At 53.0% G+C, this 17,576-nt stretch overlaps 7 protein-coding genes across 7 annotated transcripts; all 7 read right to left on the bottom strand.

The window, feature by feature from the left end:
• Nucleotides 1–783: 783 nt before the first annotated feature.
• Nucleotides 784–5,495, bottom strand: JKF63_01532 (uncharacterized protein; the record flags this gene model as incomplete). The annotated part of the gene is made up of 2 exons (XM_067897579.1): nt 784–1,480; nt 4,939–5,495. 2 exons carry the CDS (start codon nt 5,493–5,495, stop codon nt 784–786), a joined length of 1,254 nt encoding a protein of 417 aa, XP_067753736.1.
• A 799-nt stretch (nt 5,496–6,294) lies between these two features.
• Nucleotides 6,295–7,335, bottom strand: JKF63_01531 (uncharacterized protein; the record flags this gene model as incomplete). The annotated part of the gene is made up of 1 exon (XM_067897578.1): nt 6,295–7,335. One exon carries the CDS (start codon nt 7,333–7,335, stop codon nt 6,295–6,297), a length of 1,041 nt encoding a protein of 346 aa, XP_067753735.1.
• A 995-nt stretch (nt 7,336–8,330) lies between these two features.
• On the bottom strand, nt 8,331–9,404 carry JKF63_01530 (uncharacterized protein; the record flags this gene model as incomplete). The annotated part of the gene is made up of 1 exon (XM_067897577.1): nt 8,331–9,404. One exon carries the CDS (start codon nt 9,402–9,404, stop codon nt 8,331–8,333), a length of 1,074 nt encoding a protein of 357 aa, XP_067753734.1.
• Nucleotides 9,405–10,136: 732 nt separating this feature from the next.
• On the bottom strand, nt 10,137–11,885 carry JKF63_01529 (uncharacterized protein; the record flags this gene model as incomplete). Its single annotated transcript, XM_067897576.1, has 1 exon — nt 10,137–11,885. The coding sequence occupies one exon, from the start codon at nt 11,883–11,885 to the stop codon at nt 10,137–10,139; it is 1,749 nt and encodes a 582-aa protein (XP_067753733.1).
• A 769-nt stretch (nt 11,886–12,654) lies between these two features.
• JKF63_01528 (uncharacterized protein) lies at nt 12,655–13,779 on the bottom strand (the record flags this gene model as incomplete). Its single annotated transcript, XM_067897575.1, has 1 exon — nt 12,655–13,779. The coding sequence occupies one exon, from the start codon at nt 13,777–13,779 to the stop codon at nt 12,655–12,657; it is 1,125 nt and encodes a 374-aa protein (XP_067753732.1).
• An 851-nt stretch (nt 13,780–14,630) lies between these two features.
• JKF63_01527 (uncharacterized protein) lies at nt 14,631–15,827 on the bottom strand (the record flags this gene model as incomplete). Its single annotated transcript, XM_067897574.1, has 1 exon — nt 14,631–15,827. The coding sequence occupies one exon, from the start codon at nt 15,825–15,827 to the stop codon at nt 14,631–14,633; it is 1,197 nt and encodes a 398-aa protein (XP_067753731.1).
• Nucleotides 15,828–16,756: 929 nt separating this feature from the next.
• On the bottom strand, nt 16,757–17,332 carry JKF63_01526 (uncharacterized protein; the record flags this gene model as incomplete). Its single annotated transcript, XM_067897573.1, has 1 exon — nt 16,757–17,332. One exon carries the CDS (start codon nt 17,330–17,332, stop codon nt 16,757–16,759), a length of 576 nt encoding a protein of 191 aa, XP_067753730.1.
• Between the last annotated feature and the right edge of the window lie 244 nt (nt 17,333–17,576).

Below are 17,576 nucleotides of genomic sequence, written 5' to 3'. Positions count from 1 at the left end.
GTCGCACATATCAAAACGGGACTGGGCGCCCATGCCCACTCCCACTGATCTCCCTCGGAGTGCAGTGGGCTTGAAGGGGACCACGGAATCCGGTGTGTACTCGGTGTGGGCAAGACCCAATCATAATAATACTCTGGCGCAAGGCCAATTTGTTGTGTGTGTGTGTGTGTGTGTGTTTGTGTGTCAATTCGCAGAGCTTCCTTTTCCTAGCGGATATCCAGAAAGTCGAGAGGGATGGGGGGGGGGGAGGAGGAAAAAAACAACAACGACATCTCCACACTTCCTGAGCTCATCGCTGTTTTCTCGTCTCATAGCAGGCTCGACTCTGAAGTTTATTACATATATATATATATATATATATATAGATATATATTTGTCTTTCACCGAGAGAAAAAAAAAACACGTTCGTACGGAATGAAGGGTTGCGTGATTGCCCTGGTGAGGGGAGGATATACAGACGTAGGAATACAAGCCGGCGGAACACAGACGGGAAAAAAAAAGCAAAGAATAAAATACAGTAAAGTAACACCCCGGCTGCCACGAAGCAGGGTCACATTCACAGGCACGCGGGCCGTGATTTCTCGAAAGGGGGGAGGGGGGGGGGGGGCAGGCCAGATGCCACGACGTAGTGCATGACACGCATCGCATCTATACAGGAAGCTGATCCTTCGAGGTACAATGCGACCCCCGCCCCCCCCCCCCACCACACGCGCGCGCACGGAAAAGGAAATAACAAATCTATGGATATTACCCCAATGTCAACCCGGCTTCAAATGCGACCAGTTATACACCGAAAAGAGCGAAGAAACCCAGCATGAAACCGACAAACCCCAAAAAATACATGGCCTTGACAGCGAGACGCTCATACCCGGTGTATGGCGCCAAGCCGAGAACGTGAAGGCGCTGACGGAAGAGAGCCGGGTAGGTGAAGCAGAGAGTGCTGCTACAGAAGGCGCCCATGAGGGCCACAATGTACAAGAATTCTGGCGCCAGCAACGCGAGACACAAACAAAGGAATGATAACAAAATACTTACGAAAAGGTTGCCGTGGCGTGGGATTTCCAAGCTATCGTGGGTGTGGCTGAAACCGAACCACATTTGAAGAATCGCATCGCGACACGGGATCAGAATCAGTACGTAGGCGACATTTACAGTGAGGGAGTAGAAAGTCTGGCCAACTGCGAAGAGAGGATCACGCATCGGGTTGTAATTAGTCAAGATGTTGCCGTGGACGTGTGGCGTGTTGGTTGCGTACCCAAAGAAACCCACTAACCCGTACACAACACTGGTCACGAGCACACTAGATGTGGCCACCTTCGCCATGCTGTGTCGCGATGGACTTTGCAACCCCGCATACACTTGGAAAACGAGAGACTGGCAGTCAAAAGCAAACATCACCACGGGCAGTGCCAAGAGCGACCGGTAAGAGAAGCGGAAGTATTTTAGGTCGCCCCCTGCCTTCGCCGGAGCTGCAGTGACGCTGAGCGGTACAAAGTAGCGATAGACGATGATACCAGAAATGCAAAAGGTCGCAGCGATTGCTAGGAATGAGGTCACGTGCAGGTGCGACACCTTAGAGAAACAGGAAAATGGCAGCATCACCAATAGCCATGACGCAATCATTATGTGGGACGGGGACGAAAGCCACGGTAGGTAAATGCGAATCATTGGCAGCATCGGAGTGAAGATTTCGCCGATGACCACAATGTACCCAACAGCGGTCCCGATATTGTACACAATCAGAATCCAGCGAATCACCACCTTGAACGCACTACCTAGTAGTTCATCGGAGATCTCTTCGTAGCTATTCGCGCCTAGCTTGTTGATGCACAAAATCAGAAAGTCGATGGACATCACAGTAAAGAAGCCGACAGTCAGCAGTGCGATTGCCACCAACGCTATTCCATCCGACTCAAACGTGGCGGGTATTGCCAGAACACCGACACCGATGGTGGTGACCGACATACTGACTGCCGCCCCCAGCTGCGCTACATTAGACATGAGATGCGACAATCGCGCCTTACAGACTCTGTGGATGAGTTTCTGATTCACCGATTCAACCAGACGTCCAGCACGAGATCCTGAAGAAGACGTTCTTCTTCGTCACCCAGTCAACGAGTTCGACGGCTCCCTAAAACGTTCAAAGTGGAAAATGAAAAGTAGCAAGAGCAAAAAAAAATGATGTACTACGCTGCGCACCATCATGCCCCCTGCTGGGATCGAAACAAAAGGCGGCAAAGGGGGGAGGAAAAAGCAAGAAGTGAGAAGGACATCATAGGGGTAGGTCTGCAACGTAAAAGTACCCGAAGGCGCGTCCTCACCGAGCGCGAGTAAAACCGCAGCAACACAAATTTCACTACAGCAGCCTCGCGCGTAATTTCCTCACGCGATAGTGAAGCCAACATATCATTGCCCGGCAGCGCTTGTGAGGAACAAGCCCCCTGATTTACAGAATAATCGAGATGGAGGGGAGAGCACAAAAAAGATGACGATGATTACAGAATCACGATTTAGGCATGTCCCTGATTTGAAGTCGACCTCTCGGCATTCCCAGCTAGGTAAATACCCCTAGGTACAACTTTTACAGACAGGAAATGGTGATTTACACTTTCTTCTCAGCGCGGTCAGCATTCTTTCCGCTTCGCTCCCCTTTCACGAGAAAGCTGACAGGTGAACGCGCATACCAGTCTCATCTCCCCTCCCTCTGCTACACTCCGCTCGCCTAGGAAAAGCCGTCTGTCGTCGAAACGGGCCGCGCGTCTAACGGGCCTTTCTTGTCCTTCAACGTCTCTCCCCTCCCCCTCCCCGAGAGGAGGCAGTATTCCAGTGCGGCTAGCACGCCATCGGTGACCGAGGGGATGCGATGCGGCCTAGGTCATCTACAGAAGCGTGGTGTAACCCAGGATTCTTTTGGTGCAGCCCCGACACTCAGTGCGCTCACCGCAGAAGGGCGACAAAGGGCTGAAATGGGGGGGGGGGGAGGGAGGGGGATGGCTTGCACTACTGTACATGCAAAATCGACAAATCTTCGATCATGTCGTGTGAAGGCGACTGTAGATACGGTGATTGACTAGGCAACTCAGGTTCCCGCGATTGAGGTGCGAGTGCTTTAGTGCCAAGATGTTAATGCCATGGCTTTTTCCCACAGCGATTCGCGTCGATTCTAGCGGGTCGCGGCGCAGTGAGCCTCACGTAACGCCTCCTCATGACGTCTCTCATTGTGACGAGGCTGAGGCGTGTGGCACCGAGTCTGGGAGAAAATCCGGGGGGGGGGGGGACAATCGTATATCGCCCTGCCTTTTTGCCGAGACGCATTCACCAAGGCGTGGTCAAAACCCTCAGGAGTCAGATCCCACACGCCCCGCCTCACTGCAACTTTTCCGGAAGCGAACAAAGCTGTCAATAGAAACCAAATATTAACTATGTGAAGACGACGGAGCGTCACTGCTGACCACAGCTCTGCAAAACGACAGAAGTAGTTCAAGCAAGCAGACGACAAACAGTCGGGTGAACCACCCTGTGCCCCTCCCCCTCCTCCTCCTCCTCCTCATAGGCCTCTTTTCGCCACGACGCGCTGAAGTTGGGGGGAGGGGTGGGTGGGTCCCACCTTAAACGCACACATACACGAGAGTGTGGTGTTACACATTGATGATCAATTCTCAACGCAGGCCCCATAGCATTTCCAGATGTCGTGCACCACGCGAGCGGAATGCAACGGATCCAGGAATGCTACTCTGTTACACGAAGAGTGAAGCGCCCAGAACAAGGCTTTAGCTGGCGGGGAAAAAAAGCGAAGAGACAGCGGCAAGATCTGCATTCATGGTTTCGCACCACACAAACCGCAGAGCATCGCCTCTATATAATGGACACTTTAGTTCCGAGGCCAAACATGTCAGTTGGCTGGGCAGCAAAAACAATACAAAAAAAAGTTGCACCGCCAGACACACACAAAGAGTTGCTGAATAAAACACGCAGATGCACAGAAGTCGAGAGCGGGTCATTATCGGGCGGGGAAGAGGTTGAGAGCCCGGGAGTACGAACACAATCTTAGAAGAAGAAACAGATGCTACGCGTAAAAATTCTTATATCAAATACCCTGGTGTTGCCCCCTTGCACACAGATCCTTTATTACTGTTACGCTCCACTTGGCACCCGCCTTGATCACTTGGTAGAGATACCCCTGATTGGTTTTCAAAAAAAAAAGACATTCTATTCACTGACGCCTGTAGTCTTTTTTGTATATATTGGATATCCCTCATTCATTACACCCGAAAGGCGATGAGAGTACCGAGAGGACCACCCAAGACACCAAAGACCAGCATGCTCAAGGCAGCGGCGAGCTCTATAGGCTTACAGCGATCCAGACCTCTAACGTGGAGCATAAGGCGGAACGCCGCCGGATAGGAAAAGCAGAGCGTGCTGCTGCAAAGACTTCCGAGAAGGGCGATGATAAACACCACACCGGTGGCGCGCATAGCCAGAACGATGCTCAAGGTAGACAACAAAACGCTCACAAGGAGATGATGCCGTGTGGCGATGCCGTCATGCGCCAGCTCGTGCGTCGCTGAGTTGTAGCCAAATAATAAAATGAACACAGCGTCGCGGCTAGGAAACAAGACCAAAACATAAGCGATGATCACCGTGAATGCATAAAAGGCCTCCCCAAACGCGAAGAGGTGATCCTGAAAAGGGTCGTAGTTTGTAAGTATGTTCCCAGCGACGTGAGGGGTGTTGGAAAGGTAGCCGAAGAGGCCCACCACAAAGTAGACGCAGCCGGTGATGCTGATGCTCAGCGACGCCACTTTCATCATGCATGAGCGCGTTGGCGTTCTCAAGTTAGTATAGATCTGGAACACGAGAGATTGACAGTCAAACGAGAACATCATCACGGGCAAGGCCAAAAAAGCGCGCGCGTTCAATGAAAAATACTTTACCTTGGCGGAGTTGCGACTCCCGCTGTACGGGACAAAGTAGCGGTAGACGACAATCACCGACATCAAGAAGGTTGCTGTAATGGCGATGACAGAAATCCGATTCAGATGGGTTATGTTGGGGATGCAGGACAGCGGCAGCATTACAAAAAACCAAGTCATTATCATGACGTGCGAGCTATCCTTCAGAAAAGGCACACGCGGCTGAATAAGTGGCAGCATTGGTGTGAAGATTTCACCAATGACAACAATGTAGCCAGCTGCGATGCCGATGCTGTAGAGAATGAGAATCCACCGCACCGTCTCCTCACACCAGCGACCCAGCAATTCGCGTGAGATGTCTTCGTACGACTTGAGGTGAAGACAGTCGACGCACCGGATGAGGTAGTCGATGGAAAGCACCGTGAGAGCTCCTACTATGGCGAGGACACCGAGAACAAGGTAAATGCCGCCGTCCTGGAAGGTGGATGGAATCGCAAGCACTCCTGCACCGATGGTGGTAACCGACAAGCTAAGTGCTGCCCCCACCACACCACGGCCGAAACGGTGGTCACGCGAGCTCATGTGCTTCTGGCCAAGCAAATGGGAGCTCGTGTGTCTGTGTCTGTGGAGGTGTTGGTGGTGGAGGGGGGGGGGGTTCTGACGTTACAAGGAAAAGAGGGAAGACAGCCATCGTGTGGATACATCAAGGGGAAGGAGGGGGTGGGGGGGGGGGGGTTCAATACGGAGCTGCCCCATAATCGCACGACCTGAGCCCGAGACCCTCTCTTGTCGAAACGCCCAGGGACAAAGTACAAGAGGCTGCTCAGATTAGGGAAACCCAAATGGTAATACGTCGCCCCTCGACCCCTTGCACGTCTCTAGTGGAACAGGCCTCACAGTGATTATGTCGAGGACGGCGCAAATGTAAGACTGGATTTTTTTTTACCTGGCCCATGACCCCCTTTTTTGTTGTTCGTGTGTGTGTGTGTGTATTTCCATATCTCAAGAGAGCTATACAACGCCACATGGTAAGAAAAAACAAACAAAAAAGCAAAGATGGATGCGGGGGAGAGGTGCGAGATGCACGCGATTTGCCATCACTTCCTTGAACGCACGCACACACTATCAGGCCGTTAGGGAAGAGCACATACCCCAACACTAGTGTTGGTGAACGCAGCTGAGTTCAGATGAAAAGATAGAGGCGCAGAGAAGTAAAGGCAAACCGGGCGAGACGGACACAGAGAGAAACAAATAAACTCAATTACTTTTTTTTTCTTTGGCGAGAGGTGAGACGTGAAAACAAACAGGTGAATCGAAAGCAGCACACGCGCAGGCGCACATGGTGCTTTGTCAGTATTATACATGGTGTAGTGGCATTTCTTTACATGTATTCACGCTCCTCTGCGAGGTAGGCCGCCACAGCAGGGTCGGTGTCCGGATGTGAATCAGCACGATAGCCTTCGTATTTGAGGAACAGATTCGCTCCCCCCGCGACAAGCACCTTGGCGAGTTCCATGTCGTCGATGGCCATAAAGAGGGGAGGGCGACCATCGGCCTCACGCGGGGCATCTGGGTCAGCACCTAGCGAGAGAAGAGTGCGCACAGACTCTGTCAGCTCCCTGGAGCATGCATACTGCAGCGGCGTCATGCCATCTTTCAACTTCCGCGAGAGATCGACCTCGCCGGTGGACACAACCTGTCGAATGAGATCGGTATCCTGATTCTCGACGCCCTTCAACAGCTCATGTTTCCTCAGAGTGACGGTTGACTGATCAACGTCGCGGATCCGCTCTGTGGCGCGGTGGAAAATAATGCCGGAAATGGGGTCTGTCTCCTCCACATCGCTTTCACTGTCGCTATCACGGCCAGCTGCGCGGCGTTGTTGGTGCTTCATGGCTGCGATAGAAAAGAGAGGTTTGTCAGCCGGCATAATACGTGACCACTTTGAGCCCTGCGCGGCGGTAGGGCGAGCCACCAAGGCGGCGTGCATGAACAGTTGAGGGAAGGGCTGACCCACCGGAGCGTTCAGGTCAAACGGTTTGGTGACACCAAAAAAGCAGCGGAACAGCTCGCGTCGAGGATAGCGTTGCGGATCGGGGAGAAGCTGGTACAAGACGCGCGCAACGTCACGAAAGTACGACTCGTCTACGAGGTTGCAGTTTGTTATGTACACCCAGTCGCCATTGTTGACGCCCACATCAATGTAGTCCAAAACGTTCTGCATGCTTTGCAGCTTAAATATATCAAAGCTCCAGACGGCAGACTGCTGCTTTTTGGCGAAGTGGCACACAGACTGGTACGCGTCACCGTCTGACTGCACAAAAACGACGGGTGTGCGACAGTCCGAGTTCTTGATAGCGCGCTCCACATGCTCAAGCGGCACAAACTCTTTGGGAATTTTGGCAATAGCACGCGACGCCATGATCCTGCGATCTTGTGTTATCGGTTTTTGTGAGACAATCGCGTGAAAAAGAAAATTTCCAAGTGTTGCGCGTCGGGATGAGAGAAATCAGCGTAGAGACGAGCCTTGAGCAGCTCACTCCAGGGGGTTCCGTATTGTGCTGTCGGAATCTACAATCAGGCGAGAGGGGAAAGGGAAAGGGAGAGAGTGGGATGAAACTGGTGATGGGAGCGGGGGGGGGGGGATTTCTACACTGTAGTCCTACCGACGTCAAGATGTACATACAACGAGAAAGACGCAACGGATCGCAACGGGATCCGCGGTTGAATGATATCCACGTAACGGCCGAACAAAGCGACGCACCTCTTCCGACCGTCGCGCGCAAGCGCGGCATACACCTCCTCTGGCGGATCGGGCGCTGCCGACACAAAAGCTGCAGAGACTGGTGGTCGCGTCGGATCAAGCGTTATGCGGCTCAGGTGCTCGCTGCACTTACACCCGTTTTGTTTTTTAGCCCAGAGGGTCGTGTCACTGCAGCCCGTTTGCTGGCTCCTTTCCCAAGAAAAAAGATGCGAGAAAGACTCGCTTGGCATGTGTGCATAGAATTAGCCTGAACGCACGATTCGCCTGTTACATAACGGCTGCGAGACACTGAGGACAAACAATATCCCAAAGCCATACTAGGTGGTGCATTAGCGGGAGCGCGTGTGCGAGCAGACGGCATGTGAAAGCATAGCCTGCTGAACAAATACACAACCAAGCAAAGGAGAAAGCGACTTGCCTCTAGCATGCACCCATCTATGGGCAAAGTATGACGATATGTGCCGTTTATCTTTATCAGATCGCCGTGAGTTCTCCGCCTGCAGATCTCAGCAGCAAAGAAAAAGAAAGGGATCGCGAGAGTCTGCAGGGGGATGAGACATGGAAGAGAGGGTGGACGCGTACTTCTTGGAGGATGGCGTGAAAGACACAAACAGATAATTTTTTTTAAAAAAACCCCGACAGAAAAAAAAGAGCTAAAGGTGGCCATACTCGATCACCTTCATACGCCGCAGCTCCTCGATATTGCGGGCACCGCAGGTGAACATGGAGACTACCAATTCTCGGCGAATGCGCTGGATGACTGCACGAACCGCATCCGGGCTCTCCAGCGCGGCTGCAAGGAACGGCATTGCTGCAGTGGCGTACTCGGCACCCATCATCAGCGCCTTTGCAATATCCAGACCGCTACGGATACCGCCACCGGCGATGAGGTGAAGATCGCCGCTGGCGGTCAGTGGCGCGCTCTCCTGCAAGCAGACATCTGTAGGGATACCAATGTCGCGGAAGAGGTAGCCGATGTTCTCCTCCTCCACGGTATAGGGTTGCCTGCGACCCTCAATCCACGCCCACGAGGTGCCACCGCATCCCGAAACATCCACGTACTTGACACCACTTGCCTTTATAGCCACCATCGATTCGTGATCGATACCGTGACCCACACCTTTCACAATCACGGGGACCTTGATGTAGGGCAGCAACTGGCGAAGCTTTTCGATCAAGCCCTCAAAATTTGTGTCGCCCTCCGGTTGACAGACCTCTTGAACATGGTTGAGATGCACGCACAGGCCGTCGGCGCGCACTGAGTCCACGAGGTTGTTTACTTCCTTCGCGCCGAAACCGTAGTTCAGCTGCACCAGGCCGATATTCGCGAGCATTGGAACTGATGGACAGTACTCTTTCACATCGAATGTGTGCACCGCCGACGCGTACCGGTTAATGATCCGCATGCTGCCGAGACCAAACGGAATCTTCTCGGCCTCGCACGCCTTCGCGAGGTTTTCGTTGATGGTGCGACCATGAGCCTCACCGCCGGTCATGGAGGAAATAAAGAAGGGAAAAGAGACGCGCGTGCCCATGAAATCGATTGAGGTGTCAATTTTTCCCAAATCTACTTCAGGAAGTGCCTTGTAGGGGAGTGAGTACTTCTGCCACAGGGAGGGACGCCTCTTGTAGGGCTCCACATCTCTGTGAAGACAAATGTCGATGTGGTCCTTCTTGCGCTTCTGTACCGCTGCCTCGCGGTCAACTGTAGATGCAGAAGAGGCCATTGTCCTGTATGCAGACGCTGGACAGCGGGGAAGAATGTGGGGGGAGGGAGAGGCACTCGGGGAGGCGCAATATAACAATTGCAGACAGCCAGTGAGAACACAAAAACAGCTAAAGGAACAAGGAGGAGTATTGACGATTCAATTGCAACAAACGCTAGTGTGAAGTACAAGGGCAGAGAGAGTGTGTGCCTCTAATAATAGAGGAGTAGTGATCTGATCTACGTAGAATAGACGCTGTGAGAATCTGATTCGCGAGAGTGGCCACTCAGGAGAACGGAGCAAGGGAGGTGAGAGAGTAGACAGCATAGAGAAAAAAGGAGAGATCCAAAGGAGGGAGGGAGGGAGGGGCGGGGGGGAAGTCGACAGAAGAAGAGCCGCAACTTGAAAGAGACGGTGCACTCTAACGCGTTGACATCACAGCAAATAGACAAAACACTGTGCTGGCGAGCAGTGGACAAAAAAAAGATGCCCTGGTGCCTATCCTGTCGATTCAATAAAAAGAAAGGGCGAGGCATTTCGCAAGGACGTTACATGAGGTAGTGAACACCCTTAAAAATACGTCCATGAACCAGAAATGCGGTGAAGAATCTTGCGTGTGTATGCCATCGTTTCTTCTTAAACGTAGACGGTGCTTGGCACTTTCACTTCGTGATGGGGTAAAAAGACGTGTGTGTGTGTGTGCGTGTGGGGTGGGGGGAGGTGGAGCATGAAGAAACCTGAGAAGCTCGTGAATTATGCGAAAGCGGCATCTTTACGTGTGCCCAAAAAAACGAGGTACTCTTCGACCGATTTCAGGGCAGCACCAGCGTCCAGGAACGGGTCCTGTGTATTCAGCTCTGACTCAGTGTGCTTCGCGCGCGTCACTTGTGCGTGGAAAGAGAAATCCGACGGCAGTACCACCTTGAGTGTCTGAAAGAGCTCGGCGAAGCGCAGCGCGGCGCTCTCCTCCGCGTCATCCAACCAGAAAAGATGGCGTTTTTTTCTGCCATAAGAAAATGGCGTGAAGCCAAGGCTGGCCATCAGAAAACGCAACGTTAGAGCGCCTTTCATGGCGGTGAGAATATCCTTTAGCCACATGATCCGCAATTTCTGCAAGTAAATGCGAACGAGGTAGGTCATTTCTGTCTCGAAGCTGAGCAGAAGACGACACAGGGACGAGGTGTCGCCGTCGTTGCACGCTGCGCAGAGCGCGAGGGTGCGATTAACAGACTCCCTGGTGATGCAGCTACCAACACGGTCCGTGCCCTGCAGCTGACCATTAGTGAGGTGAATGAGCTCTGTGGAGAGAGCGTCATACTGGCCGCTCAGCGTCAGATACACCAGGCGGTAGAGAAAAAAGTTATTCACATCGCACTGCGTCAAGTTAACGGTGTCCATCGCGTAAAACTGCCTAAGCCCTGCTTGGCATTGATTGAACTCACCAATGTCGCCAGTGCTCAGGCAAAGACGCGCATGCACTTCATACACCTTGACGGTGAAATTATCCACAATGTTCTGAACTCGCAGGTCCTGCCGCATTCCCTTTAGCTGGTCGCTCAGGTACTTCTGCGCAGCCTTCTTGCCTTCCGTTTTCTCCAAGTGTGTGGCATGCGTGGTGATGTGGTCGTACGCATCCTTCAGCACGGCGAGAGGACGAATGTCCTCCACCAGGGGCTCGTAGCGGGTGTATTGACGCTCCAGTTCCGTTGACAGGCCGACAAATTTTCGCGGTGCGGGAACGTCAGCGTCCGTGATACCAGCAAGCTGGAGGAAGAACGGTTTGTCCTTCATTGATACAGCTGTCACGGTGCCTGGTGCAGGTCGCTTATGTGGGGGCTCCTGCAGCGTGGTCTCCGGCGCCGCCCGCTTGTGTGGGACCGACACGTCCGAAGAAGGACCCATTGTGGTCTCTCTCTGGGAGACCACCCCGGAATACGATGATGACGGCAACAGTGAAGGGGTGGGTAGCGGAGTCAGTGGCGGCGCGGATGCTGGAGGCGCCTTGGCTTGCAGGCTCTTGGCAATGTTGATCATTTCCACAAATGTGACCCCCTCGTATCGGCGGTGCCCAAGTGCCACCTCTCGGTCGTAAAGGCCAAAGCCCTGTTGCACAAAAGGCTGCAGCGACGGGGGAGCGCGCCGCATTGTCTCTGCCAACAGCGCCGCTCGCGTGGAGCTCATGTGCGGCACGGATGCGCCACTGCTGGAGATGGCAGAGGTGCGACGACTCTCTTGCCACCACTCTGACACACAATCGGAAGAGTTTGGCGGCATCACGGTGCTTTGCTTCGCCCAAGCAATGGCTGCCACACCACCAGGTGCCTTCACAGCGTCCTCCACTGTGCGTAAAGCCCATCTCTCATACCGCTCTTTGTTCTCCACCGATGCCTGCGCCCGCGCCAAGAAGGACACTCGCGTTAGCCAATCGTGCAGCGGCTTCGACAGGGCAACCCCATGTGCCCGTAAAAAAGCTGCCGTTAATACTTCCTGGTGTTGGCTCATGCGACTACGAGCGACTGATTTCCTTTTCTGTTGTCGTTGTGAGTTTGAGAAGGGCAAAGGACACCTGGGTGGGTAGTGGTGGTATTGTGTGTGTGTGTGTGTGTGTGGAAGGCGGGGAGCGCGAGTAAGGGAGAAAAGAAGGGGGTGGGGGGTCGATAGTGAGGCAGGAGCTGTGTGAGATGCCGCCCACATGAAGAACCAGGCACTGGCGAAACGGTTTAGGGACTAAACGCAGACGTCAAAGACGACGGGAATGCGCCAGGCGGGTTCAGCAGGGGAGGAATGCCCATGGAGGTAAAAAAAAGGAAAAATATAGTTCAGCCAGAGATCCACGCTCGATAGGAGTCAAAAAAAAAAGGCTCTGCCGTTGAGGTATGAGAAATGCTGCCCAACACGTGAAAAAGCTCTAAACTGACAGGTGAACCCAAAACACTTGATGCCACGCATATGAGTGCTCACTTCTTTTCTATAGCGCACTGTGCCACCGCAGAAGCGCTGGCAGGCGGACATCAGAGGAGCTGATACGCATCTCATTACACGGACTGCGCATTTTGTTTCCCCGCTGCTCTTGTACCCGCTCAGCGGATGATGGAGAGGCAGAGCACATAATGAATCAGGTGCCCCGTGCTTTTATTACTCGTGTTTCGGGATCTTCCTTCGTTTATCGTCAGCGTAGATGCTGTGCGAGGACAGCAGATGCACATGGATTCCATAGACTAATACCACCGACACACCCACCCACCCCCAAACACACACACACATACCTCTACTACTCATTCGCCGTTCTTAGCATGATTTGAAGGACATCTTCATCTTCTAACTCGTGTGCAATCCCCACGCGCTGCGGCTGGTGCTTCGCACTGGTACCCCACACAAGGGCGTACTTGAAGCGTGACGCGATATCCTTGTGAATGCGTTTGCAAACGTGCTCCACACTTGCGTTGCGCTTCACAACGAACGGTTTACCGAAGTCAGGGCGCTCGCCGTGCTTTTTTGTGTAGATGCGAATAATACTGAGATGCTCCCACACCTCATCGATGACCTCGTCTATGTTCAGATCCCAGTGAAGCGACAACACTACCGAGTGCGGCAAAAGACTCAGACGATCCATCTCCTCCATAGTGATGGTGTCAATCTTATTGTACACATACAGACATGGCATGTACTTCCGGTTTCCCTCGATCACGTCAATCAACTGGTCTACAGTGATGTCCTCACGCAGCGCGACATCGGCGTTGAAGACACCATAGTCTTTCAGCACCTCCTTCACCATTTGTTCGGAAACACCCTTCGTTTGCGGCACCGTGGAGGTGTAGCTGACGACGTTCATACTGCATGATGCTTTCTTCTTAAAGGTGACGTTCGGGAAACACTGGTTCAGCCGGATTCCAACAGACTCAAGCTCATTTTCGATTTTGGTGCGCTGTGCTTCTGCCTTGGCGGCGTCAAGCATGAGGATGATCATGTCAGCGGTGCGGGCTGTCGCGATGACCTGGCGGCCGCGACCCTTACCCTCGGCTGCACCTTCAATGATACCCGGCAAATCAAGAATTTGGATTTCTGTTCCTTTGTGCATCAACTTGCCCGGGATGCACGTCAATGTGGTGAACTCGTAACCGGCCGCCTCACTTTCTGTCTGTGTAACGCGAGAAAGAAATGACGACTTGCCCACTGACGGAAATCCAACCAGCGCGCAGCGCACGTCGCCGCTTTTTCGAACATCAAATCCGTCCCCACCTTTTGCGCCGGCCGCGCGAGCGGCATGCTCCATCATCTCCGTCTTGATGCGAGCCAGCTGCCCTTTGAGGCGACCGACATGGTACTCCGTCTTTTTGTTTTTCTGGGTTTTCGCGATCTCATCTTCGATCGCTTTTTTCCGCTCGAGAAGCCCCATTATGATGCGGTCACCCCTGTTTAGAGGTTGACCCTATACGTGGCTATTCGTGAAGAAGCGCAAAAGTGCGCGTTAAGGCGATGAGGCAGGGCAGGGCAGTCCCACAGCAGCGCGCAGGAAATCGAAATATCAAAATGGTGGCTCGTTCGCGTTAATATTTTTTATTACGCAGTTATGGAAGCACAAAGAATGTATTACACAAGCGAAGACGGTCGGGACGAACCGTGTAGGCCCCCCTGTCATGAAATGAATGTCGTGCTTTCACACGCTAAAAATATATCGCACGTTTTAGGTGTTTGTGTGTGTGTGTGTGTATGGGTGGGTGGGAGGGAGGAAGAGGCACTAATGCTTGCAAGGTGTATATACGTGGAGGCGTGAGCGCCAAGTCAGTCCACAACTGCCCTGGGGTAAAAAGAGAAACAAACGGATGCGCGGGCAGTGTAGAGGATGGAAGAGTCGATAGGAAGTACTGGGCGCCGCTTCGACACCTCTAATCTATGCTATAATACCGAAGTTCTCTGCGTCACCTCCCCTTTTCTTCAAAGTACAAGAAGTAGGAGGGGGCCACAATCTTAGTCGAGGAAGAGAAATGTGCCTACGGAAAGGGCAGAGGACGGCGGTTGTTGAAGGGTGATTCAGCCGTCAAAGTGAAGCGGAAGGGGGGGGGGATAGAACTTTACAAGCTGCGCGGTAGCGGCGTCTTATGAGGAAGTGAAGATTCATGAGCCTCCCCGGACACTGGTAGGCCTCAACTCTCGCACAATCGCTTTGCGTAGCGCTGGTTCTTATCATTCGTGCAATCGAAGCAAAACAAAAATCTCCTTTTGTCGTCTAACACGGCCTCTTTTGCTTCACACGGCCAAAGTAGTCAAGGCGGCATCACTCTTTGCTGCGGGTACGGGACCGATTGCCCAGAAACACTCCAGTGGTTCGAAGGAGAATCTCTTCGCCTCGGCCTGAACAGTTGAATTTGACAGCACCTTGGGAATCCAATGCTTGTCAATGATTCTCTTCAGCTCCTGCGCCGTGTAGGCCAGGGATCGCCGTCGCCGAAGCGGGGTCCAGGTCATATACGGGATCTGATTCGTGCGCTGCGCGCCTTTGCGGTGTTCCTCCAAGAGAGTGAAAAGAATGGTAGAGAAGTAGTGAATGCCATCCTCGACAGAGACCTCTGCTGTAGTACTTGTGGCGTTGCCTCCGTTATTGATCCCCTCTTCCGTGCTTTCATGGTCCACGTCGTTCAATCGGTGCCCGAAGGTCAATCCGCAAAGGCTCGCTTTGTCTTCCGACCACGGCTGGGTGCCGTGAGAGTCACAAATGTAGAAGCTCCACGCCTCACGGTAGCGGCCGCGCGACTCCCTCGGGATGTCGTGCTCGACGGAAAAAACGGAAACGGTGTAGTCCCCTGAAACAATCACGTAGCCGTACACCGGGTGGGTACCCTCGCCGGAGCGTACGCGCTTGCGGGGAGCGCACATGGCATGCAGCAGCTCAATCGCCCTCTGGGCTTGGTTATAAAAGACCACCTCAAACTCGTCTGCGTTTGCCTTGCTAGGGAAAAAGTCACGAAGGTGTAGGCAGGCGTTGAGGTCGCCGATGGTGGGGCGAACACGCTTCTGTGGCCAGCACGGCAGCGTCAGCTGGTGCATCCACGCCGAAATGTAGAGAAGATAATTTACTGTAGAGAGGGTACAGCACTCGCTTAGCAGTGCAGCAAATCCTAGCGATGACAAAAGTACGGCGGACAACGTTGAGAACGTCTGACAGCAGTCGCTTGTGAGTGGCGGCAAGAAATTTTTCATCCGGCCGACTCGGGCGTTGAACTGCGACTTGGATCCTTTGATACAGACTAGCATGTTCTGCTTCACAAAGTCTGGCCTTCCATTACGAGAGCACGAAATGTCAGCAAACGTGAGGTCCGTCAGTCTACCTTTTAGTCGCTCCTGACGCTCACGCTCACGCAAATGTCGCCTTGACTCTCGATCGCTGTCACCTGGGGTTGGCGATGCGGAGGCCCGTGAGGCGCACTCCTTTTGGTTATTGCTCATGACATGCTATGTCTGGCTAGTGTAGCGGCCCCCGTCCACGATAAGGTTCCTGTGTGTCAATGTGCTGTTGCTACGGCCTTTGCAGGCGTGCGCGGCGTTGTAACGCGTAGTCCTGTTTTTCTCCTCGCTGCGGCAGCCAACCGCGTAGGAGGAGGGAAAAATCGAGACGGCTCGATGGGGCCACGAGGCGAAAAACGGAAGACACCGAGACAGAGAACACAACGGGGTAAAGAGTAGAAAACGTGCTGATTTCATGTGTGAACTCAGTCTGAGTTGCGTACCCCCCCCCAAAAAAAAAACAGGGGACGAACCGCAGAGAGTGGCGGAGCTGCGAAAATATTCAAAAAAGGAGAGAGATGAAGGTCCAGTACTCAACTTCTCTGCCCAAAAAGAGATATCCTTTAGTGCGACATTCAACGCAACGGGAAAAGCGACATCACGCAATCATGAGATCCCCCCGAACTACCTGTTGCAGACGTTGTTGGCGTACCTCTGTCTTCGACACGAAGGCTGGCGATAGAGTGAGCCTTGGCTGTGCACACCGGACGAATGACCCTTGTGCGTGACTCAACCATTTTCCGTTGGCATTTATCCGTGAACGCACTTTTTGTGTGTGCAGGGTGGTGGTGGTGGTGGTGGGGAGGGGGGGGGGATAAGAATGGAGCCCGGCACAAAGTGAAGTCAACGTCTGTTAACCTTCGTTTCTAATTTTTCCGTTGGTATGTTCAACCCCTGTTGGTTCTTTGATGTTCCTCTCCCCCGTGATTAACAGAAGGGCGTCGTTATACCCAAAGTGAATTGTTTATTGGTTCAGCCATTGCATAGAGCCAGTACCGCCGTGGACAATACCAACAGAGAAACAAGACACACACACACATACGCACGGAGACGCACAAACAATCACTGTACTCCTTCCTCTAAACAGTCACTCACTTTTTCTCACTTTCAAGCGCAACCTGTAACCGGTCTACGAGGGGCCGATCCTTCTCGGGGGCCCCTTCCACCAGCACTGCCTTTGGTGTCCGCCAGTCCGGGTCCCCTACAACAATCACCGTATCAGAGACCTGAATGACACCCTCCTCTTGATTCCACTCAATGAAGGGATAAAGGCGCAACAGCTTGAGATACGCGTCGAGGGCGGCAATGGATGTGTCTGTCGTGATCGAGCTGAAGTGCTTTGCGCGGCTCGACTCCGCATTTTTCAGCTGCGTGCTGGCGTGCTTAAAGATGGACTTGTCGCGACCGGCGTGCATCGACGGAAGCTCAGTAAAAGAGTCCAGGGCCGGGGGCAGGTGCTTGCCGTCTTCCGCGTGCGAAATTTGAAACTCTTTGATATATGGAGTACGTATTAGCCTCATGTTTGTTTGATCATCGCAGAAACAAAGGAGCACTATGATACCTTCCTTGGGATTGTAGGTGAAGATGGTGCCCTCCACCTTGGAGTCGTCTGCGAGTGTCGCCGTCATGTAGCAGCCCACTGCGTCGTCCTCCTTGATGATACTCATGGTGAATACGAGACAATACTCAGGGGGTCTTTTTGGGGGGAAAAAAAGAGAGAGGCTCTCCGCAACGATGGACACAAGCAGGCGTGTTGAAGTGCTTCAATAAGAAGAATCGCTGAGAGGGGGGGGGAGGGGGGAGACGAGAAGAGCGGTAACACAAACGAAAACGAGTGGAAGCTGAATAACAGCGAAACTTTTGCAAAGGTTGCAGGACGCACACACCGCAGAAAAAAAGTGAGGAAAGAGG

This window comes from Porcisia hertigi, chromosome 35 (genome assembly GCF_017918235.1).
Source record: "Porcisia hertigi strain C119 chromosome 35, whole genome shotgun sequence".
Classification (NCBI taxonomy): Eukaryota; Euglenozoa; class Kinetoplastea; order Trypanosomatida; family Trypanosomatidae; genus Porcisia; species Porcisia hertigi.
This window is presented reverse-complemented; position numbering and strand designations above follow the sequence as displayed.